This window comes from Halichoeres trimaculatus, unplaced genomic scaffold, assembly GCF_033239565.1.
Source record: "Halichoeres trimaculatus isolate MK-OKI-2021-1 unplaced genomic scaffold, fHalTri1.1 fHalTri1_scaffold_3, whole genome shotgun sequence".
NCBI lineage: Eukaryota > Metazoa > Chordata > Actinopteri > Labriformes > Labridae > Halichoeres > Halichoeres trimaculatus.
The window spans coordinates 40,791,325-40,817,136 of record NW_027437181.1 but is presented as its reverse complement, the minus strand read 5'-3'; the positions used below and the strand labels follow the sequence as shown (position 1 = coordinate 40,817,136).

At 45.1% G+C, this 25,812-nt stretch overlaps 1 protein-coding gene across 1 annotated transcript in view; it reads left to right on the top strand.

The window, feature by feature from the left end:
- The first annotated feature begins 5,250 nt into the window (after positions 1 to 5,250).
- vstm2b (V-set and transmembrane domain containing 2B) overlaps positions 5,251 to 25,812 on the top strand; it is a 34,591-nt gene continuing 14,029 nt past the window's right edge. Inside the window, exons 1-4 of the mRNA XM_074666747.1 lie at positions 5,251 to 5,768; positions 6,138 to 6,328; positions 9,634 to 9,663; positions 13,914 to 14,346. Of these exons, the coding sequence (XP_074522848.1) occupies positions 5,699 to 5,768; positions 6,138 to 6,328; positions 9,634 to 9,663; positions 13,914 to 14,346 (724 nt within the window). The 5' untranslated portion in view covers positions 5,251 to 5,698. The remainder of the gene's footprint in view (positions 5,769 to 6,137; positions 6,329 to 9,633; positions 9,664 to 13,913; positions 14,347 to 25,812) is intronic.

The following is a 25,812-nucleotide window of genomic DNA, read 5'->3' as shown; positions in this document are numbered from 1 at the left end:
CCCTTTGTGTATCCTTCACCCCGCAGGCGCCATCTGATCCTCCTCATGTCCATTTAGAATGTGTTCACAGAGGCGCTCTTTCCAGTGTTCGCTGTGTGTCTTTTAAGCGGCAGCCTCTGGTCTGACAATATGAGACAATGCTGCAGTGCTAAAATCTGCTGTTCCTCCAGTGTCCACTGGAAGTCACAAACACACCAAGCAAAAAAAAAAAAGATGTTTTCAAAGCAGAATTGAACCTATTTACAGCCTGGTTCAAAGAGCGTCCCCTGAATTGTTGTGTTAACTATCAGCACACACTGTATGGGGGATGAATTTTTTTCTAACTCGGCAGTTCAGGTGATATTAAGTTCTGAGCTTGCTAATCAGAGGCACAGCTCAGGTCACATGACTGACAGGCACCCTATAGATGTAGCCTTTGCCACTTCCAAAATGGCCACAAATCATTTTGCGTTTCAGAAACAGACGGGTGACATTAGGGAGACTACGTCCATGTTTTATACAGTCTAGGGTGTCTTTACGTAGCCCACACTGTGCATTCTCCATCAGCCACTACTTGATTATTTAGTCAGAAGAGCCATCACAGATCATTTTTTTCATATTCATAAAATCATCTCCATGCTGAGGGGCTCAGCTTGATTCAACAGTTCATAAAGTGCTCGATCATGTGTTCTACTGTTGACAGATGTTATGAATACTTTTCAAAGACATTACACAATGTTATGAAGGAGCTTCATGTGAGCCGTGTGCGTGCATCAAAGGTGCACTCTGGTACTTTCTCAATAGATCTGCACCCCTAATGGAACAAACCAGAAACTTGAACCCAAAGCCTTCATACGCTTCTACCAAATCAAGACCAGCAGTCACTTTATTACCTGAAGGAAGAAAACTCACAGAACTGTTATGGCAGGACACCGCAATACGACCCAAAGCTGCTAGGGGGTGCTGCAGCACCCTTAGCACCCTGACTTCCCGCAACCTAACGGGTGTTAGCGTAATCTGACATTCAGTGACACTCAGGTTTGAACAGACTGAGATTAAGATGACTCAGTCTTTGTGTTACTGACCACTCTGGCTTCTCTCAGCTGTTCATACCCATTTCAATCAGGAAAGACTAATAAGGAAGAGAAGACAAATAGTATGAGTGACCAATTTTAATGAAACAGATAAAGAATTGATGAGTGAAAAAGTCTTTGGCGCTTAGACCCCGCAGGAAGTGATCGTTTCAGGAGCATGAGGAATGATTGATGCTCCCGTGAACTTCCCCCCGGAGCCTAGACACTGGTGGTGGTGAAGGAGTGAGATGCTTGAGTTGAGACTTGAGGGATGACCGAGACCTGATGGGGTGGTGAAGGGGTGGAGGTGGGTTTGAGGACCTTTTCGCTGAATGACAGCTGACCGGCTGCAGAGAGAGAGAGCATATTTAAATATGACAGCTACGACGGATTGGCTGAGAGAGAATAGGTGACTGACTGTGATTGGGAGAAAAAGGAGATGAGAGGTGGAGTTATGAGGAAGCGGTTAAAGACAGAGACAGAAAAGGGGCATGCCAGGAAGATAGTCTTTCTGATTGAACTTCCGCTAAGCTTCATTTCACTATGAACTGAAAATAATGAATTTCTGAAAAAATGTCCACTTCATCCCAGAAACCTGCTAGGTCCTTTCTGGTCAGTTCATTCTATCATGAGCATGCAGGAAACATGAGAGGAGGATGAGCACCTCAGTGTGGACTCAATTCAATACGTTTTTATCAAACCAAACTTAAGAATCCCAGAAGCCCAAGAGAAAACCAAATTCTTTCAAAAGAAAAAAAAAAATCAAAAACTTGGAAAAAAAAACTTACACCAGGAAACTTGGAATACAGGGACCAAAACCTAACATGATGTGGTTACAATGAACTGAACTCAACACAGGTGTGAAACAAGACACAGGTGAAACACATGAGGGGCAAACAAACAGGAGGGAAACACTAGGCCATGTGGTGGGGTCTCATCCATGAATAAATGAGTAAAAACATTCGTACTCAGTTCATCCATATATGTTCGGTGCATCAGGAGGAGACGCCATCGACCTTGACATCTGGGTCGCCAGCGTCAGCCACACAGCCCTATCCAAGAGTCACAACAAATAACGACAGAGAAACTCCACGAGACAGAGACACGAGGAAACCCAAACCCTGAAATCAACAAAACATAAACCATCATCACAGAGATGTGAAACATGCGTACACAGACCAGACCATGAGAACCCGTCACAGATCATGCAGCACAGTCATGGAGTCACAGAAAGGTTTCTGAAAGCAAAGGTATGTACAGTAAAAGGCAGATGGAAGGACAGATTACACAACGGCAATCAGACTGAAAGAGAAAAGAGGTTAATAACCTGTACTCTGTAAGCAGATAAACTGTCCCTGCTGCAGAAACAGCTGGAAGAAAAACTACAAGAATGAAAGCACCGAGGACAAATACGATAGAGAGACAGAAAGATGATGAAATGACATGTCTGTCAGAGTGAATACACAGCTCCTGATCCCTGTTTGATATGAAATGACTTTTCTTAGACACATACTGAATTTTCCACCAAGGTCGTTAAGATGAAGGTCTGATTTCTCACAAAGAGGCTTTTTTTTATCAGGCACAGCAAGGTCATCCTGAGGGGATGTCGTGACATGGATGGGCCACAGCATGCAGAAAGCCCACTCACTCACTCATTCACTGAACAGTCATGATAGCAGCAACATTACTAAAGACCTTTATCATTCCATTCGTGCTTTCTCAGAAGCAGGTCACATCACTGCTCATACCAACACTCCTTCAGAGTTTTCTGCCTAAATGAAATGTTCCCTTATTGAGAATGTAACTGCATGCAGTTTCTCTGCCGTGGCCGAAGGTGTGTGGTTGTATTTCCTCTCACCCACAGAAAAGTCCAGCGGCATTCCCATGAGCCAAGCCATCAACAGTTAATGAAAGCGGGCTGTGCAGCGCTTGTTCATCCCTTCTGCTGGAATCTGGAAGCTTCCAAAGACGAGTGGCCCGGCTGCCTGCTCAGCCTGCGGCACTTTCTCCCCCTGGTAGCAGGAGAAGCAGCCTTCTGCCACAGCAGGAGGCCAGGGTGTCTTCAGTCACTCCACAATGTTTGCACACGTTTTGCATGTTGGAGCTGGCCCCAGGCGATACTGCCCCACTGGTAGCTTTAGAAAACATACTTGGAGAACTGGTAAAAGGAGAGTGCTGGCTTCCAGCAGGTTCAGAGTTTTCCAGGGCTGAGTTAAAATGTTCTTGAGGCTGCGATGAAAACTGTCAACCACATAGATTCATGCAAAGCCGGACTGGGACTGAAAAACCGCCCAGGTCTTTGACTCAGCCCAGCCCACAATGGGACAACATCAAGACCTCCTGAAACACTTAAACAAGCTTTTTCCTGATGCCTTACATACCTGCACACCACACTTTTTTTTTTTTTTGGCACTGACGTATATTAAAAATCAATACACACAAAGATAAAAGTGGAGGATGATCCCTGAGTGGCTGGCTTCAAAATGAAGCAATGAATGGACTGCGTGCCCCACACAAAGTACCTACCCACCTCATTTGCTGAAACACAGTAACCCTCAAATTCTGAGTTTGCACATGACACAGTGTTACAGTTTATGGTGCTTACTTTGACAGAGGTATCTTGCGTTTTCTCAGACTGTGTTTAGATATGTCTGATGCCTGGTACCTGGCAATTGGTGTTGGTACTTAATGGTTCCAATTTTCAGTGTGTTAATGTGGTCATATTTATTATTTTATGTTATAATAAAATCTCAATGTTTTTCAGTTTCACTCATTTATTTCTCTCTGTATAAACTTGTAATGCTGTGTTTATGTCCAGTATGGTAAACTGCTTACTCTTCCACTCCCTCACAGTCACAACGATGAGTTTAGGTACAGAAACATGTCATTCACGGTCATGATTTTATGTCAATCAGTACTCAGTACTACACATGAAATTTGATCAGTACCTACAATAGTACCTTATTTGGTACCCATCTCTAGGCGGGCCCATGACAAACCTTTGAGGAACACCACAAGTAATTTTGACCGTATTAGAGAAATAATCTGCCAGTTGGGAAAAAAACAGAAAATTTAGTCAGTGAGTGCAGTTAGAGCAGTTTTACTTCAGTGACCTGGTTTAAAACTTCTCGCGTACAACCGGCGATGATGCAGCTGAGTAAAAAAAAACTTTTTCCAGGACTTTGAGTAAAAACATCAGTTTATAAATGGACCTGAGGCTTACCAGAACAGTAGGATGAAGATCTGAAATGTAATAATAGTTGAGGCTTGGTTGACTTAGTTTGTCGTACTCAGGTCATGACGGGGCATAGTGAGTGATTCCAGTATCACAGTTGATGTAATTCTGTGAAACTGTGTGAGAAGAAACATTTTGATGAACAGTCAGTGAGAGGATTACAGAGCCGCTCACTTTGGATTCATTCTGAAGTTAGTGGACTTATTTCTGTGGCTGAGTTGTAGTCAGTCATGTATCCTATGAGGATTAAAACAGTTTATTGTTTTTGTTTGTCTCAGTTTATCCGTAGAGGGTCAGCGGGGACACACAACTACTACTGCACACAAAGTGAATAAAAAAAAAAAAATTAAAACTCCCAGAATTCAGCTGGGATTTAGATCAGGAACAGATAACCTGAAACCTTTTCGTGCTCCTGAAACTAAACTCAGAGCCTGACGGATTGAAGTCATCCTGAACAGCAGAGAGCAGACTATAGAAATCCATTTTCTCCAGATCTCCACGAGGCTGGGCATTAACACTTAAATGACACAGCAGTGATCCCCGGAGTCAGTGTGCTCCATGGCTGGCACAGGTGGTTGAAAAGCTGAACTCCTCTGTGGAAACTCTCAGCACATCACACAGCTCAGGTCTGCAGCGCCTGGATGCTCCTCATCACGCAGCGCTGGGTACAGAGCGGGGTTTAAAGAGCATTAAGCCTCTGGAGCTGTCTGTCTCCAGCTGCATTTTGTTCATGTCTGATGTAAAACGACAGCTCTGATAAAGGCAGTGTGTGCGTGTTTCCGTGTGTGTGTGTGCACGCGTGTTTTATAAATGGATGAAATAACACTTAATTATGTGGAAGAACTCGTGAGAGGAGGAGGAGGGGGGAGGAGGAGGGATGAATAGTGTGAGGTGGGGGAGGGAGAGGAGGTGGGGCGCAGAGCAGGGACCCTGCTGCTCGCGCCTCCCCGCGGTGCGCTGGGAGAGGTTGCCTCAGAGAGGAGGACCCGCACACGCGGACGGACGCGCGGCTCTTGGCAGGAATCCACGCTGTTTGTCCGGATCAGACGGAGGCTGCTGAGGAGAGGGGATGTAATGGGTGCTGGAGCGGAGCCTGGGGATGATGAAGAGCAGGTTTCTGATTTCGAAGTTGGGCTTTTACTTCCACACGACACTCGAGGGGGAATAACGGAGACGCGGCGCTTTCACTGACGGATTAAAATCGTCATTTTGACTTCTGTGTTCCTCTGATTTCCGCTCCACATGTTGGATTCACGATGCTCCAGTTTACCTCAGGATCGTAATGTTGCCCGGCTGATGAGGCAGGATTGTGGTCTTCGCTGCCCATATTAGGACCTTTCCAAGAGAACAGGACGCTCCGCATCCAGGTCAACTGACCGTCTCATGTCTGCTTGAAGAGCCGCACAGGGACATGGAAAGACCAGGACTCTACAGGCTGCTGTACTACTTCATCCTGAACTGGCCCCTCCTCTGTGCACGCGGTGAGTGTGGGAAACAGACTGTGGTTTATCACGGCAGGCAGCTGTCTGTGCATAGACCTGTACAACTGTTGATTGATGGTGTGGGGATGGAGGAGTGCAGCTCCAACAGCTGACCAGTAAAAACACGCGCAGCTGCTCTTCCATCTCAGCTTCCTGTTCTCCTTTATTTAATCAAATAAATCCGGAGGCAGGATATAGGTCACAGCAGTTCCACTAAAACTATTATGATATATAAATTATGTCTAACAGGGGCTATAGGAGGAGGGCTTAATGCATCCATGATGGCAGAGGACCGACGAGCCCAACGGGGGCTTATGATGAAACGGTTTCCACTCGTTAATCTCTTCCTGTCTCCCTCCATCTCCAAAGCTGCGTTTACTGAAGTCCCTAAAGATGTGAGCGTAGGGGAGGGAGAGGACGTGGAGATGCCCTGCGCTTTCAAGGCAGTCAGCGCCGTGCCCATGTCTCTGGAGATCCAGTGGTGGTATCTGAAACAGGAGGTGCCCAACGGCCTGAATCATGAGCTGCAGATCAGTGCTCCATCCAACAGAGACTACAAGGTGACTGAACAGTGATCACACCTGCACACAGTTCCTGCTTCACAAACACACCTCAGTCTGCTGAAAAGCTCAGCACTGACCTGTTGCAGGGCGTTCACAAAGGCCCATGCCATAATCAATTAACCATCCATAAAAGGCCTCGGTCAGGGCTTCTGATCAGAGTTTGTGTCACAGGTTATCACCAATCGTCCAATCAGAAAAGTGAGGACTGCAATACTTAGTTAACCTGTTGATAAGGAAACTTTAGTAACTGGGACACAGCTGTACAGAGAAACTGTTAAGAACTGGAGTAGCTTTCAAACATTCAGTGTCATCCTGTAGTTCCTCTCAGCACCACAGGGTGGCACTGCATAAAGCATGCCGACCCTCAGATCTAAGCAGCAACCTCCTGTGTTCAAAGAAAAAAAAACAACAACTCAGTTTCCTTGAGTGTCAAAATGTCTTGCTTCATCTTGTTATGCTTTCAGCGCGCTAGCATGTAGCTAACATGTAGCTAACATGTAGCTACCTTTAGCATGCAGCAAACATGCATTTCACAGGATGCTGTTGATGATTTTTGGAGACAGAAAGATCACTCAGTTTAGCTAACGTTAGGCTAACTTAAGCTAACCCTAGAGAAAATCCCAAAGTGTCTGTTAGACTGCAGTGGTGGTTCTAGTCTTAAAGATAACTTTATATTTCTTTACAGTAAAGTCCCAACTTTATATTTCTTTACAGTAAAGTCCCAACCTGCTGCCTCAGATACTCTGTCAGCTGATGTTAGAGCAGATGGAGACATCCTTCTTCATTTGATTCTCTCAGAGCTGTTGTTGGTCTGCTGCACAACGTTACCCAAAGAAAACACTTTTCTCTGTTCAGATGTGTCTATGGAGAGGGATAAAATACATGCCGTCACCCAGACCCTCAAGATACCTCCTGTCAGAGGTGCATGTACCACATAAACACTGTGTCAACATTTTTAAACTTAATGAAACAAACAAAAACTGTTTTTCTGAATGCATTTCAATGGCCTTCCAGACAGAGGAATAGTTATACACACTGTGATTGGCTCTTTGCATTTAAGGGCGGGACTTAGCCATATGTTAATGACTTAATATCCAGCCAATAATTAGCTCACATGCAGCTTGTGGGGCCAACATGCAGCAAACAAGCAGTCAACATTAAGCTAACCCACAACCTAAACAAAGCCAACAAACCTGTTAGCATACACTTTTGGACCACATGTGGCATTTATCCAGCACCTTCAGCTGAGATGTGTCAAAAGTTGTGCCTGAAAATTAATTTACAGAAAAATGTTGGGTTAAAACAATGCATTTTATTGTTCATTGACATCAGGAAATGTTTCTCAGGGCACAAGTTCCCAGCACAACACAACATCGCGATGCACAAGGTGACACCTCTGAATGTCACCAGAGCATCACCAGCCTCTGGTTTCACCTTAATGCTTGACATGCAGGGACCAAAGACTGTATGTCGTAGTGGTAAGAACGGACACCAGAGCTAGTCTGAGTAAGAGCATACAGTGTTGTCACTCATCGCTCAAGTTTATTAAAACATCTTACAAACATACAAAAAATGCATTCAAAAATTAACCTAAACAGCATACTGCAGCAAACTGAAAACAGAATGGCACAGGCTTTTTTTGAAAGTCTTTTATACAATAGAAATTTGTATGTTCTTAATTTAGATACACATGTTTTACAACCACCAGTAATCTCTTCAAGTCCCTTCATAGCAAAGCATGTAGCTTTATATCACTAGTCAATATAATCTTAAATCACAATATTGTCCAAAATAATTGCAATTGCACAATTTTGCTGTAAAATGCAATGCTAATGTGAGCCATCATTCACCTCTGAATTGCTGCTATTATTTTTCACACAACCAAGCCAAAGGAGATTCAAATAAAGCCAACATAATAGTCTTAAACAAAAAAGAAACAACAAGTGTTGTCCATATAGGGGCATGGCTGACTGACCCACAGGTGAGCATCCTGTCACTGTCTGTGAACAGGCTAATGACCCGGCTCTTTACTTCATCCTTTCTGGAACAAAGCCAGGTTGACTTCAGCTTTTCCAGTGTGGTTACTGCTAACAACAAGCTTCTTAACTCACCCATTAGCTGCACAGCCAGCTTCCACATCACATGCAGCGCACAGTTACTGAACACACAGACAGCACCTAGCTTACATGCAGCTAATATACAGTCAAACAGCCAGTACACGGCTGACACAGTGTGTGAACACTTAGCAGGAACATCCCTCTGACTGTTGGTCACATCAGCATACTCTCATCTCTCCTCCCAGCTCCCTGCTTTGGGCTGCCAACACTTTACATGGCCAACACTAACATGGTCCACCATGTTTCACTCTCATCACCACCTTATAAGGTGATGGTGTTTTTCAGGGTTCAGTCAGAGCACACAGTCTGACACAGCTTGTTTTAAACTTCACATTTCAAAAATGCACAGAAACACATACCTGTTATCACATTTTCTAAGCTTGTTACTGAAACAAGGGAGGGATGATTCTGTTCGAAGTGTCTTTAAATTTTAAATCCTTAACATTATGCATGCCATCATAAATTCCAGATAGGGGACCTGGTGAGGTTGTATGTGTACATATATGTAAGTGTGTTAAAGTGCAGACAGGGGGCCATTCATTGAGCAGCTATCACTCCATTCAGCAGAATCATCAGCTTATCATAACACCCTTATGGTATGCATTAACCGTCACCCAGGAGCCAGACCACATGCCACACGCCACACGCCACATGCCACACGCCACACGCCACACGCCACACGCCACACTCCACACTCCACACGCTACGCGTCTGTGGGCCTCCAGCTGCTGGACAGGTGGAGTGGTTTAACAGCACTGTTAGCTTCTCATTCAGCCTGATACAGTGATGATTAATCTGAGTGTGAGGAGTCATGGGCAGTCACTGCTTTGGTATGAGCACATTAAAAATGTGCCGGGGGGGATGAATGGCGTCTTTGGGAACGTTAACGAGCTGTGCTCTTGCTCCATCACATGAAAGATAGACAGCTCTCCTGTTGTTGTTTTGTTGTTTGTGGTGTGTTTGTGTGAGTATGTATGTGTGTGTGTGTGTGTGTGTGTGTGTGTGTGTGTGTGTGTGTGTGTCTGTGTGTGTGTGTGTGTGTGTGTGTGTGTGTGAGTATGTGTGTGTGTGTGTGTGTGTGTGTGTGTGTGTGTGTGTGTGTGTGTGTGTGTGTGTGTGTGTGTCTCCCTGATAGAACAAGTGAAGTTTAACTGACATATTGTGTTTGTTTTGTTTCCATTCCAGGTCACTCCGAGGGCAGCCAATAAAATCAGTGTAAGTGTCAACACGCTGCAGCACACACTGCAGAGTTCCTGTTCTGTACTGGGAGAGGGAAGCACCTTCCTAACATGAGGTGTGAGAGTGTGTGAGTGTGTGTGAGTGTGGGAGATACACACCTGATCAAAATTTTAAGACCAGTTGAAAAACTGCACTAAATTACATTTTGCACTGTTGGATCTTCAGAGGGTTCTAAGACGAGTTTCAAAATGCAAAAAGAAAAAATGGGGCTGAAAACTGAGTGAGAAATTCATTGAAAACAATAAAAGGTAAATGTTCTGTTCATCAGCTGATCAAAGGTTTAGGAGCTCAGCTTTAGAAAACAAAATCTGCTCTGAAATGTGGATCAGTGTGATTTCCTGTCAGGGTTTCTTTCTGCCGTCACCTCCTGATGGTAAAAACTAAAAATCTGTCTCTCCATGAACATGGTCAGATTGTTGAGCTGCATCAACAAGGCCTCTCACAACACGCCATCACTGCTGAGGTTGGACACAGTCAGACCGCCATTTTGAATTTCTTCAGCAAAAAGTCCAGAGGTCAACTCAAAACCATTTCACTGATTGTCTGTTGGTGAAGACACGGGACGATCCTGGACCCAAAGTTCAGGCTGTTACTGGAGACGACTGCAGCCCAGTAACCATCAGACGCCATCTGAGAGAGAAGAGCTTTAAGAAGAAAACCCGTCTTCAAAGGCCTCGCCTCCTTCAACGCCACCAACTCGCCGTTTAGACTTTTTCAGAGAGCAGCAAACATGGGACACTGAAAGGTGAAGAAAGTTTGATTCTCTGAGGAGAAAAACCTGAACCTGGACGTCCTGATGGCTTCAACGTCACTGACATGACCAGGAGATCCCACTGGAGATGTTTTCACGGCGACACAGTGGAGGGGGCGCCATCATGACCCTTCAATGGACCAATGGAACTGCAGGGGACCTCCTTCATGACTGTGGACCGTGGTCTGTGTGGGAAAGACTGGGTTCTGGACTTCTTCTTCCAGAGGGATCAGCTCACTCTTTGGACCATCCTGATGTTCCCCTGATCTAAGGACGCGGTCACACTGGCCAACCGTGCCGTGCCTAAGCATGCTTCAGCCGTAAAGCATGTTTGGAATGGCCAGTGTGACCGCAACTGTGCCGTGCTCAAGCACGATTCCCTTCCGTGCTTCGGCACGCTTCGAAGAGGTGGGCTTCGGCACGGTTTACTTCATGCACGAGCACAAGCACGCGGACAGCGCATGCGATCCATTACTTATAATCACCACGAGCGCATCTCTCGACAATCATTTTAAACAAAGCGAGGGTGTTAGAGGGCTGTGTCGGGTGAAAACGACTTAATATAAGTCCAAAAGTCTCTAAGGTTGTAGCAGTGCTCTCTGTGTCTCATTGTGCTGACTCTGATGAGATAGTGCTGCATGTAAACAGACGCCTCACGATGACATAGGCGGGCTGTGCGCGTGTGTGATACCTGCTAAAGTCTGGTTCATATTGGAGCAGTGTGACTGCTGGCCGTACTCTACAGCTGGGGAACAGCTGCAGGGGGGCAATCGTGCTTAGGCCAGTGTGACCACGCTCTAAATCACTCTGAGAACATTTGGGGATGGCTGGAGAAGGATGTTTACAGAAATGGACATCAAGGGTCCGTTTCACAAAGCAAGTTTAATGAAAACTCAGTCTATTCACTCTGAGTTAAGGGAAACTCTGGGTTTTTGGTTTCAGAAGAGGAGGTTAATCAAACCTGAGGAAGAGGTTTAACTCAAGCCTGTCTCACAGAGAGGTGTAACTAAAACTTGGTGTCTGTTACTCTGGCTACTGAGTCTCTGGATCTAACCTAGTCTGGAGCAGGTTTTTCTCAATGAACTTGGAGTTTTTCTGTGTCTCCGCACTCTTTCAGAGCCACACGCCATTTCATTTCCTCACTGACATGGCATGTTTTTTTGTCAATGATCCTGTGGATGAAGGTGCAGCATTTACTGCCCAGAGGGTTAAAAATGCATTAGGAGTGGATCATCAGACCACACATGTACCCGCATTTCCATATTGGCACAGTTTCACGTCTCAATCATTTACATACACAACTTAATCCGTCCTTACATTTGAAACATTACTGCTCACAGTCATGTGCTCATGTCCCAGCAGATATTGTTTGTTGCACTGCGTTTCTTTGCAAACCAAAGTTTTTCGTATCACATCAGATATGCTGAGCAGTCAAGGCAACTGTACGCAGAGCGGTCTGAAAACTGTGCCTCCCCATGACACGGCTTTTACCAGTCTTTGTGGTTTTCCTCTTCTTTCTGTAGGCTGAGTAGCAACCTGTGTTAGTTTAAATGGGCTTAGTTATTTAACATGATACTGATGATAAAGCTGTTTATGTGTGTTAAAGCAGCATTTTTTGGAATAAAACCACTACACTACACAGTCAAATAGCCAAATAGTCGCATGTTTACTCTACAATGTAAAGCATGTTGAAAATTAAGGTGCACACTTGACTCCAGGCTATTCTAAGTTGATTAAACTGACTCAAATCAACTGTTCTGAAACCAAAAACGGAGTTTTCTATCTCAAAGTAGATCAACTCAGAGTTCAGAATTAGACTCAGAGTTGATTAAAACTGCTTTGTGAAACGGACCCAGATCCAGACAGGGGATGATCCTCCATGAGGACATCTTCTTTATGAAACTTTGATTTCTATTTTTGGTGGGTTTATAGTTTTCTTTTTTGTAATTGTGGTCTTAAACTTTTTAATTATTTCAATTTTTCAACTGGTCTTAGAATTTTGATCAGGCGTCCACACTGTTAACAGTTCATTTCTTGCTCTTGTACAATAATTAGGAACGGATTGGATTTATTTTAATTATTTGATTTGAATGGATATGATTTTAATAATCTCACTCATAAATATTAACAGGAAAGTACACAACTCATTGCCCAATGACATCACATCTCCATCAGTCCAAAAACAATGGATGGCAGTGAGGCAAAATTAATATGTAAGAAGCTCCTGTATTGTTCAAGAAGGGACAGGTGGAAGCTCAAAGCTGATTTAAAACCTACACCTACCTAATACATTACTTAAGTGTCAAGATTTTTTTTTTCAAACAGTGTTGGTTTAAAAATACAAAATACAAGAAACTCATCGACTAAAATCCTGATGAATAGGTTATCCCACACATCTTCATATGAAGCGAATTAAACCCTGTAATGGCAGTTTATACACATATAACTAAAAAAGAAAAAGCACTCTTACAAAACCCAATATTTTCTTCAACAAAATAAACATTTACATCCCCTTATTTTTTAGTTATTTATTTGTTTTAATCTATTCATCCAACTCATGGTATCTGTATCGTTCAATTAACCTCTGTTTATACCAGGACTTGAAGAGCTTTATGTAGTTGCACATTTTAAGTTCAGTGTCAAGGCTGTTCCAAAGCAAAAACCCCACAAACTGATAAGCCTCTGCTTTTTTGAGCCGTTTAAGATTCATTACCCCTACAAATATATAACCTCCATATCTGCCCAAAAAAAGTCTGGATAAATTCTTTGGCAGTACTCTGTTTTTTACTCTGTACATAATCCGAGCAGTATTAAGCTTATACCATAAATTTGAGTTCTGTAGATTTAAAGATAGGAGAGTTAGTTTGATCTAAATATCTTGCTTTGTATATCATCCATATGGCTCATTTAGCTTTTGTAGGTTTATAATTTCACCAAACAGTGAAGAGCAGATGTAAACAAACCGGTAACAGGCCATCTTGCTCTGTAAGTCAGAGTAACCTTAGTTTCCTCACAGAACAATACATGAACAATGCTGTGGTTGGACAAGTTATTCGATTGAAGTACGTCCAGCAGGGGGCACTGTGAGCTGTCATTAACAATTCTCTCAGCACTGTCTGCAGCACATGTAGCAGAGCATTATTTTCTGTCCTCTGGAACCTGGATGAGGATACCCATCAGGCTTTGAGGACTTAACCTTTGAACCTCAGTTCCTCATTTATGCATGTGTTTGGATCTTTTCTCTTGACATGTCGACCAGGTCAGACTTTAGTTTTAGGGCGAGGTGCAGCAGGTGGAGCGTTGATAAGATGTTAAATCTTAGCTCTTTAACTTAAACTCTTCTTAGTTATAACAGAGGCTCAAAGTCCGATGGTCTGCAGAGCAGCTGACAGAGGGTCATGTGACCTCTGCTCGTTCAGCTGTTGAGCTCTGCTGGTTATTAAACTCATGTTCCTGTGTTGACTGTCTGTTACAGACCGTTCGTGTTCAGGGAAACGCCATCTCACACCGCCTCAGCCTGTCCAGGGTGAAGAAGGAGGATGAGGGGGTGTACGAGTGCCGCGTGTCTGACCTGTGGGCCGATGACACTCAGGAATTTACAGTCCACGCCTCGCTGCATGTGACAGCGGGGGACGGCATGGTGGCCGAGGAGGCCGTGTCGCACATCCAGAACCGCTGGCCGCTGAGGAATACAAACACAGCACAGGGAGAGGGCAGGGCCACGTCGGTGCCAGGTCAGGGGCTGGCAGGGGGGCAGAGGTTTGGGCAGGGGAAGCACCGGGTGCATCAGGAGGCGCAGCCTGGACTCCTCCCATCCATCTCCACCACCACCGCCTCCACGGTCCTCAAGTCCTCAGCCTCACCACCGTCAGGGATCACAGCCATCCTTCAGCTGTGGCACAGAGCGGGTGAGTCAGGGGAGGGGGGAGCAGAGCCACAGTGCCTCCTGGTGGTCATGAAAGGAGAGACCACCTGGGACCTGGAGCTGTGCTGGATTTATGACACTCCTCAGGTTTGACAGTGTGTGAGGCTGAGGTGTTCCAGAAAGCTTCCTCCTGAGCTTGCAGGTTTTTATTGTCGATCCTTTCTTCTTCATTTCTGCTCCACTCTATGTTTTTATGTTTTTATGCTGGGATGAAGGAGTATGGTTCCCTAATGCTCACGGAAATTTGCCAAAGAGGAGGGATAATCTCCTGGTGGCTGAGCTTTGTGCTAACTAACCTAGTGATTTATTCAATCCCTCCAGATACACCCCCCCCTTTTATGTTGTTAGTAATCAGTGATGAGTTGCTAAAAACTGTTAGCTGTCTCTTCAGATACTTCTGATGTTTTTCGTTGAATCTACTGACCAGTTCAGCAGTCTCTACTTTTCAGAAGCTTTGATAAGCTCTGGTCTTACTCCAGGTTTGTACCAGGTGTGTTACTTTTCCATCTCTGTAGGGTTGTGGTTTGGCTCTGTGGGGAGGCTAAGGAGTTTCTGCTCTGTCCCTGAGATCTGGGCCCTGTTCTACGAAGCAGGATTACTGCCTAGCGAGGTAGCTTTGAGGATAGGTTCCTGATTCCCTGTTCTACGACACGGGATCACTCCTCAGCGAGGCGATTCTCCATGGCAACGTACGCTGAACGGCTAACGTGCTCCGGGGCAGGTTAGGTTCCAGATTGAACTCGTGGACTATTAAAACCCCGCCCACTGACCAATGAGCCGTCACGAAAAAATGGCTTGTCCGTTCTTAGAGGATCCCGTGGACATCGGAGCACCGACCCACTCTGTTTTTCTGATGACCACCTTTACTGGTACTGGTTTTCCAGGGAGGGGTTGGTAGTACATGACACTTTCTACAGGTAGTTAAAGGGAATGAAGAACTCTCATTGCTGTAATAAGATCTTCAGTGCCAACACTTCTGTTCTATGACAATATTTTATTGTCCGTCTTAAAATTGTGACTGGAATTCATGTAGGGCTCATGTGGGCTACATATCACACACAAAAAAATGTAAACACGATAGGAATGAACAAATGAATAAATTCATCTAAGAAATAAATTAGGTATGGTGCATGTTACAGTAAAAGTGCATGGTGAACAGTGCTATTTCAGGATGATAATGGCACAAAAGATTTTTTTTTTTTTTGCACTACACCACTACACTGACGCATTTAGACTGTCAGCAATTTTCTGCCAGCACTCCTTCCGTGCTTTAGCAGTGGCGACGGTGTTGCTTTTAACGTTAATTACATGTTTCACCTCGTCATCCTCATGATCACCTCCTGCTCCTCCTGTGTGAAGTATGCGGTCCTTCTCTCTCCGGCCTGCTCTGACGCTCCAGACTGCTCCATGTTCGTGATTGGTCAGATGCAGCGGGCTCTGCCTTATATGTGTGCACGCGCTCATTGCCTAGCTGGATCCACTTATGAGGTTGATAACCAGTGTCGTAAAACCGTGTAGCGAGACCGCCGGCTACCGCGCTCAGTTCAGTGAGGTAGCTCCAAGGCTATCTCGCTAGGCTGAACTTGCTTCGTAGAACAGGGCCCTGGTGCTCTTGGTTGACTTCATGTTTGGGGTGCTTCTGTAGTTTGGTTCATGTTTTCTTTTTAGCATTTATTTTACTTCCCAGTTAAGAGTGTGTGTAGTTCTGATCACTGACCGAGTGTTGACAACTCAGAGACTCTGTTGCTATTTTCAGTGACTTCTCAGACCCCTCTGGCCAGTTTTTTTTTCTGCAAGCGTCTAGGGACAAGTCGAGCGACTTTTCAGGAGTTTGGAGACTGACGTGAAACCTGTTTTGATCTTACTCCTCAATGAGCAGCAGATGCTGCTGTGAGCCCCTCCCTGTCCAAAACACAGGCAGACCAGTCCACCTCACACTCACCAGGCTCCTCCTACCAGAGCAGACGACTGTTTTCAGATGAATCATGCAGCTGTGTGTCTCATTGTGGTCACTTCTCCTGGTCCCAGGCCGATTAAGGAGGATTGATATTCAGACATTAAAAACAAAAACCAGCTGGAGAAAGTTCACTTAGCGGTGTTGTTTACCTGCTATCTGTCTCTCCTTATTATTATTAGGATATATGGTATTCTGGGGTGATGAGATCCAAACCCTGGACTTTGTGAACTGTTCCATCCCTAGTGCCTGGTTAAGGGGCGTAGTCTCTGTCTTTGTTACCTGATCCTGACTCAGAGCTCAGATTGTGATCTGCTTTAAGTCAAAAACAATCTGATCGAGCTTCACCCCCTGCTTCAGACTGAGCCTCCTGCTCAGCTCCTCCTGCTGCTGGAGTTAAAGGAGCGTGAGGGAGCAATGGTAGTCCTGACACACCTCACACACCTCACACACACCCCTCATCGGAGAGGAGCAGCGTCCTCTTACCAGGGGAGCACTTTGGTAGACTTGATGTGTATCACCTCTTTGCTTTCTGACAGCAGCTCTGACAGATGGCGGTGGGGGCGGCGAGATCCACCTCCCCTCAGCTCCTCTACCTGCCCCACTGCAGCTCCGTGAAGCATATTGTTAATAATTAAAACTCTGCCAAGTTTAGAGGAGTCTGCTGAGCCCCGAGGAGAGGATGACAGCAGCTGTGTGCAGGACAGACACACACTCTAAAAAACGCACCAAAAACACACACTCATGTTGAGATGGAGTGTGTGGGCTGCATGTGTTGTTGGTGATGACAGACCTAATCCTAAATCTGTTTAGTGTGTGTGTGAGCTGCTCTGGTGTCAAAGCACATATCACACACACACACACACACACACACACACACACACACACACACACACACACACACACACACACACACACTTCTCTATAATGTGTGTGTGTGTGTGTGTGTGTGTGTGTGTGTGTGTGTGTGTGTGTGTGTGTGTGTGTGTGTGTGTGTGTGTGTGTGTGTGTGAGACAGCGTCGACGCGTCCTTCCATTCATCGCCACAGTGAATGTAAGACCTGTCTCCAGAGGGAATACCAGAGGGGAGAGCAGCATCATGCTACTAGGCATCAAAGAACATTTAGTGTGCTGGCTTCATTTTTGAACTGTGGAAAGTAAACCTCCACTAAGCAGGATAGGAAGGATTTTCCCTGCTGTGAACAGACAAGATACAGGAGACAGAGACTGAACAGCTTGATCTAGAAGACTAGCTCAGTCCTGCACCCTGTGCAGGTGGAGGCTGGCTGGAGAGTTACAGTCAAGATGTCACCAGTTTTCTAATGGGCATTTTTGCACCATACACTTTTTTCTTTTTTTATTTTGTTTGTTTGTTTTGTTTGCTTGCTGCCGTGACTCCTGAATTTTCTTTCAGGGATTAATAAACTATGTTGTATTGTATTCTATTTTATTCTATTCTGTATATTTGCCTGTTTATATCCAACGATTTGAACTGAAATATCAGCGCATTTCTCAGTCTCTGCCATGTGGGAAACCACAAAGCATTTTAGTTGTGGAGCGGAGGGCAGGCAGAGCCGTCAGGCGGAGCTGATGCTGACCCTGACAGTTCTTAGGTCTTTGAAGGCTCCAATGGGGTCAGTGAACAGCAGACTGTGAGAAAGAGTGTGATGTGCAGAGGGAGAACAGTGACTGAGCTCAGTGTGTGTGGAGTGTGTTGAAGATGAGACCACTGACAGACTTTGTCAGGTACATTTTATAAAGAATTGCAGACTGAACAGCTCTTACCCCTAAATTCCACCGCATGTGCCACGCCGCGCAGCGCCGCGCAGCGACGCGCAGCACAGTGTTCTTGCTCCAATTGTCAAACCCCACTGGAAGCAGCACGCTGTGTAACACGCTGTGTAACACGCTATGTAGTGCGCTGTGTAGCACGCTGTGTAGCGCGCTGTGCAGCGCTGCGCCTGCTCTGCGCCAGGCTGGTCCTTGGAAAGTCACAGGCTCTAGTATGAATAGCGATATCACACAATCACCATCCACTCCCATAACTTTTGATTGTTGTTCTGCAGACTGTCCTCATGCTGGCGCTGTGCTGTAATGTTCCTCAGACTGTCCTCATGTAGGCGCTGTGCAGTGATATTCCTCAGACTGTCCTCATGTTGGCGCTGTGCTGTGATGTTCCTCAGACTGTCCTCATGTAGGCGCTGTGCTGTAATGTTCCTCAGACTGTCCTCATGTAGGCACTTTGCTGTGATGTTCTGCAGACTGTCCTCATGTAGGCGCTGTGCTGTGATGTTCCTCAGACTGTCCTCATGTAGGCGCTTTGCTGTGATGTTCCTCAGACTGTCCTCATGTAGGCACTGTGCTGTGATGTTCCTCAGACTGTCCTCATGTAGGCACTGTGCTGTGATGTTCCTCAGACTGTCCTCATGTAGGCACTTTGCTGTGATGTTCCTCAGACTGTCCTCATGTAGGCACTTTGCTGTGATGTTCCTCAGACTGTCCTCATGTAGGCACTGTGCTGTGCTGTTCTGCAGACTGTCCTCATGTAGGCACTGTGCTGTGATGTTCCTCAGACTGTCCTCATGCTGGCGCTGTGCTGTGATGTTCCTCAGACTGTCCTCATGTAGGCGCTTTGCTGTGATGTTCCTCAGACTGTCCTCATGTCGCGCTGTGCTGTGCTGTTTTGCAGACTGTCCTCATGCTGGCGCTGTGCTGTGATGTTCCTCAGACTGTCCTCATGTTGGCGCTGTGCTGTGATGTTCCTCAGACTGTCCTCATGTAGGCGCTGTGCTGTGATGTTCCTCAGACTGTCCTCATGTAGGCGCTGTGCTGTGATGTTCCTCAGACTGTCCTCATGTCGCGCTGTGCTGTGCTGTTTTGCAGACTGTCCTCATGCTGGCGCTGTGCTGTGATGTTCCTCAGACTGTCCTCATGTCGCGCTGTGCTGTGCTGTTTTGCAGACTGTCCTCATGCTGGCGCTGTGCTGTAATGTTCCTCAGACTGTCCTCATGTTGGCGCTGTGCTGTGATGTTCCTCAGACTGTCCTCATGTAGGCACTGTGCTGTGATGTTCCTCAGACTGTCCTCATGTAGGCGCTGTGCTGTGATGTTCCTCAGACTGTCCTCATGTAGGCACTTTGCTGTGATGTTCCTCAGACTGTCCTCATGTAGGCGCTGTGCTGTGATGTTCCTCAGACTGTCCTTATGTTGGCGCTGTGCTGTGATGTTCCTCAGACTGTCCTCATGTTGGCGCTGTGCTGTGATGTCCTGCAGACTGTGGTGAACAGCTGATGCTACACTTTGACGACTTCTTTCTTTTCATAATGGACAGAGAACTGCTGGTGATGTGTGTTTTCAGTTTGGTTGCATAACCACAGCTGTTGTTTTTTCTTCTGGAGGATGAGTGACGCAGTAGATAAAGAAACATCTGAGTCAGAGGCTACCCTTTATTACTGAACTCATCTGATGCTCCTAACTTTGTTTTGAGCTGCATGGTGATACCTGGAGAGATGTTAATGTAAAAAAAACTTTCCACACACAAAGAAAGAGCCTATACATTAGAGTTTTATCTACACAGGTGTTAATCTACTTTTGGAAACGGGTCAGAATGTAATCATGCTCTGATTATTTTTATTTGGATTTATTCTTATTGACTTATTTCATTTAGAGTGTTCTGATGTTGTCAAATCAATGATTTAAAATCATACACTGGAATATATTGTTTATCCATGGATGTTTCCGCTGTATTCCTTTCAGTCGTCATCTGTAGCAGCTCCTCTTCTGTGTAGCTACTTCGGTTCATACAGGTATCCTTTTGGTTCCAAAGTGAATGAAACTTCATCGTCGCTGTCATAGTCACTCATTTTGAATTTCCTACGCTGCCTCACAATCCTTAGAGTACAAACAAAAGAATTACGATACTTGATCAAACTTACACGAGGCTCGAAGCACAGCTTGTTTACATTCCCTACAGCTGAAAGGCGGAGGGGGGACGGAGCGCACTAGCGCTGCGGGGAAGGACACATGACCAGTTAGTTAGGTCCGGATAAATGTTTATATTTCCGAAGACTTAATGCACTTAAAAAATTTTTTATGTATCGTACTCTTAAACTGTGGTATTACTTTTTAATTTTAGTTCTTGTAGGCAGAGAAAATAGCCTTTGAATTTGGTACGGTCTTTCCCTGTTATTGCCTATTTCCTCGGCACCATCGATTAAAGTTTGTGTCTTACTGAGGGAGAGGAGACAACTTTCTACTGTATCTAATGTCCTTAGTGGTCACATAGAGCTCATACAACCCCACTTCAAAAAAACTGAACTATCCCTTTAAAGGACGTTTATGGTGAGCTGAAAACTGAGGTGGATTTCTCTTCCATTGAACCTGAGCGTCTGCTCACCCAGGCCACCAGCTGGCCTGCTGATTGGATGATTGGAGTGCTGGTATTTGAGCAGGTTAGGAGCCTCATGTTCCCGTGACATTTTTAGCTTAGCCTACATGAATGAACAGAAGCTGTGTACAGAGAGCCGCAATGCCAATTCACTTTAATCTGTTTCGTGGAGCAGTTAACGAAGGATCATCCAGATCCACATCAGCATGTCAGCTGGATTAAAAAGCTCCTCTACTGGGGCGTCCTTGGTGTATGTGGATGTGCGCCCCATGTACAGGAGCTTTAGTCCTGTAAGCAGTCATTGGTTGGGCTCCTGGCCAGGATCACTCTCTGCTCCTCGTGTCTGCTTTCAGCTGACACAAACTCTGTTTCTCATCCAGACACGTCAGACAGCTGAAGTTCCTTCAAACGACTGAGCAAAGATGGACCATGAGCCTCCTCTCTGCTCAAAGACAGAGAGCAAACAACAACTGAAAAGAGGCTGAATCAGAGCGACACACGCAGCCACAGCTCAGCTGGGTTCGTGCAGAGGTCTGACAGAAGATCAGACCTGCTCATGATGTCACACACAGATCAACATGGTGGGAGACTTCAGATTAAAGCAGCAGAGGCAAAGATTTGTGCCTTTCCTCTGAAGAGGTGGAGGTTAATTCATCACGCTGAACTGTGGCGTGCTGTTTGTAACGTCTCTAATCTGCCTGACTGGATTATCTGTGACTGTACATGAGACTCTGCCGTCTTTAAACAGATTGAGTGTGTGCATCATTTACTGTACAGCTCAGACGTTTAATACGGAGCAGTTTGATCTGAGAATACAAACAGCAGAGTGTGTGTGTCACTGACATCACCGTGACCTCACTTCCTGATGTAGCACAGAAGACTTTCCTCTGCTCTTAATCCGGATCATCCTGTGTTGTCCTTTTTGCTCAGATTCCTGTTATCCCGTGTTATGATTCTAATTTTTCCTCTGGGCTGCAGCAGGACTCAGAGCGTCCTTTTGTTTCATGTCCTGCTGAAACGAACACAGTCAGCCCGCCGACCTCACTCTGCGTCCGTCATGACCGGCAGAGCTGTTTGGGTCATTCCAGTGAAAATCTGATCATCTCTTAAACCTTTGAAACAGCACAGCCTTCAGCACGCCGCTTCGCCCGAGCCGTTTCTCTACAGACCACTTCACTGTTTGTAAAGAGCTACGGCTGGGCGAGCATTTTGGCAGCAGGCGTGCTGCGAGCACAATGGACAAGTGGCATGAGGGCACTAACCATCAAATTTTTTTATTTTTTTTAACCAGCTAACTAACTTAATTTATAAAGCTCTTTAAAAACTACCACAGCTGTACACAGAGTGCTGTACAGATAGGTAAGACACAAAGATAAAAACTGACAAGAAAAACAGACTCACATAAAGAAAACAAATTAAAACCAATCAAAAGATCAGACAAAAAAATTATGTCTTCTTGAGGTTAAAGCCAAAGAATAAAACTGGGTTTTAAGACGTGTTTTAAAAGTGGACAGTGAAGGGGCCTCTCTAATCTGCACGGGCAGATCATTTCATAATCAAGGAGTTGGACCAGAGAAAGTCCTGTCCCCTCTGAGCTCCTTCCTGGACCTCAATACCTGTAGGAGCAGCTGGTCGGCAGACCTGAAGGACAGAGGGTGCCTCTCAATGTGTTAACTTTGTGTCTCCTCCGTCCTATCTCCTCCACAGCATCGTAAGTAGTTTCCCAGTCGCCATTTTGAAGACTGTCCCAAAGCGATAATTGCGCTCAGAGGAGAGAGGAGAGAGGATGGAGGAGACTGATCGGAGGAGCTATGATACAGGAAACACAGAGCTGACTTTGCAGAAGTCTTTTCACTGACAGACACGTCCCATATGGAATATCATTCTCTGATTGGACGCTGCAGCGGCTCAGACTTTACATGAAACTTCACAAACACAACAGAGTTTAATGAGAGAAAAGACGAGCTGAGGACAGGCACAGAGGATCGTTCAGAAAATGATCATAAATCTGGTAATAAAGTGTTCGCTGTGAGTTTAAAGCAGAAAACACTGAACACAACCATCATCAAATCAATATAACAGAGGATTAATACAGAAAACTGACTGATAAATAATGTCTTCCTGAGACACAATAAGATGGGTTATATTAATAAGCTTCAGAGTTCATGATCAGATGGGCTCTAGATATAGGCTTTACACCGATCATATCGGCTATATCGGATCGGCCGATATTTGGCATTTTTTGTAATGATCAGGATCGGGCGTCACGTCATAAATCACCGATTGATTAATGACGTCATGGTCGTGTTGAATTTTTTTTATCTGTCTCATTTACTCCAAACTAGTTTCACAGCATCTACAAGTTTATTTGTTTGTATCTGAGAGCAAATGATTCATGATTAAAAAAAACTTCATTTTCGTCTTTGTGCCTCTTCCTGTTTTGAGTACTGTCGCTATATGACGGACAATTAAGTTTATTTGAATCTTCAGCAACATTCAGGCGACACAAACAAAGATGTCGGAAGTGTGGAAGTTTTTCAAAGTGACAGAAACAGATATAGCACAAGCTATCTGCTGTATATGCAACGCTACAGTACCTCGTGGGGGAACATCGGCAAAAAATTTCAACACAACAAATTTAATCAGGCACTTGGAAAAGAAACATCCGGAGGAGCATGTCGAGTTCAAGAAACGCAGCACGGAGAAAGAAAAAGAAAAGTAAACTCCAAAACGGATGCTAAAGCAAACGACTTTGGACAGTGCTGCTCGTCCGTATAGTCGGGACAGTGAGAAGGCAAAGGTTGGCACAAGGAAGCTGCTGGAGTTTATTGTGCTGTCTGACCTGCCGTTTAATATTGTGGAGAACCCTGCATTTCAACGGCTGCTAACTTACTTTGATCCACGCTACCGCCTCCCAGGGCACACGTACTGCGGTGAGACAGGTCTGAGTGAGCTACGCCGGGATGTCCATTCACGTGTAGAGAGCCTTCTGATGGAAGGCAATTCTTCTATCAGTTTCACTACAGACATTTGGTCCTCAGACGTCAGCCCAATGTCACTACTGAGTTTAACGGCCCAGTGGATTGACCCAAACTTTAAACTCCGAGCTGCCGTCCTGCACGCACAGGAATTCTGCGAGTCACATTCTGCTGCAGCGTTGGTGACAAAATACGAGAACATGCTCCAGACTTGGCAGATTCCCAGAGAGAGAGAGTCCACGTCGTACTGCGAGATAATGCCACAAACATGGCAAAAGCCATGCGTGAAGGAGGACTGCCGACTTTGCCATGCATGGCACACACGCTTCAACTAACGATCCACGACAGGTTATTGGCACAGCCCATGATAACGGACATCCTCGCGACGGGGAGACGCATCATCGGTCACTTTAAACGCTCTCCTCAAGCATACTGTGCATTTCATGATGTGCAACAACAGCTGGGCCAGAAGATGAAAAAGTTCCAGCAAGACGTTACCACCCGGTGGAACAGCAGCTTCTATATGCTCCAAAGCCTGCTGGAGCAAAAACGCGCATAGGTGGCTTATGGAGCTGAGCATGAAGTTCCAGCTTCCTTCAATGCCAACCAGTGGGGTCTGATAGAACACATCATAACAATTCTGGAACCATTCGAGGAGCTCACAAGAGCAATAAGCTCATCCACTGCATCAGCTGCAGACGTGATTCCATCTGTGTTGGCTTTAAGATGGTTCCTGAGCAGAGATGCCCCCTCAGATCGTTGTGTGGGGACTTCAAAAGCTGAGCTACTGAGAGCTGTAACCAGGAGATTTGATGGGATTGAAGATGAACCCCTCTACAGTTTGGCAACTCTATTAGACCCAAGGTGAGGAAAAAACATTAAAAACTAAGATAATCTGCAAAATATAATTAAAATTAATATACAGTAATAAGATAATGTCATTTAGAATAGCCTTACACCCTGATTTAGAATATCAAACGTTCTGTTAGTTGGATAAAATTTATTTTATTCAGCTTATATATTTGCTTTTACACAAATGCCTCAGTGTCAATTTAACTCAAGTGTACAAGTGAAATCAAACAGACCATTTAGTTACAGTCAGTCTTATTCTAAGTTGCTCTAAAAGAACAAATGCTAAGTTAAATTAATGCAATGTTTTATTATTTTGTTTTACCAAAGGTACAAGGATCGATGCTATTCTGCAGAGCTGAAGGCACACACACTGGGGCAGCTTTAAGAGCTTCTGGATGCACAGAGTGTCCCTGATGAAGCACAAGGACCTGAAGCCGGCAACGCAGTTGAGCCAGCTGAGAAGATAGCACAACCCGGTTCCTTGTCATCGATGTTGGGTGAGATCATGCAAGAAGAAAGGCCACAGAAAGCCACTACAGCAATGTCACAGCTGAATCTCTACCTGTGAGAGCCTGTCATCCTTCAGGATGCTGACCCCCTGGCTTACTGGAGAGCCAATCAGAATCGCTTTTCTGACCTCACAACTGCTGCAAGAGCTTACCTGTCTGCACCCTGCACTAGTGTGGACAGTGAGCGCCTATTCAGCACTGCATCCAACATCCTGGATGCTCAAAGAAGCAGGCTTTCAGCCAGGAAAGTTGAGATGCTCCTCTTTGTTAGAAAGAATCTGCCATTGATGTTTGAAAAGGCATAAGCATTTGGCCTAAGAGTAATATGGCAAGTTTACAATCACCCCATCCCATTTTGAATTTTATTTTACTTGTACTGTATAGTGCTACCTGGCTGCTATTTATTTTTATTTATTGGAAATACAGGTGGCCTGGTTGCCATATTTTCTGTTGACCTGGGTGTCATTATTTATTTTTTAGTAAAAATGAAAGCCAGTAGCCAGTGTTCTGGTGCAGCAATACTGCCCTTAAAGTTGTTAATCACTAAGTTTTGTATCAGTGTTCTGAGGCAGCATTACTAATACTAGTGTCTAGTGCCTTTTCTTGCACAAGTGTGTAACTGTTAATTTCACAGGAAAGTAATTAATTACAATAAAGTAATTTAATTACTATAAGTTGTGCTAATTATTTTTGTCTTGGGTTATATTTTTGATTGTCCAGACTAAACTTAACTGAACTTGTCAGTCCTTTAATGGCCTCCAGAGGTCATT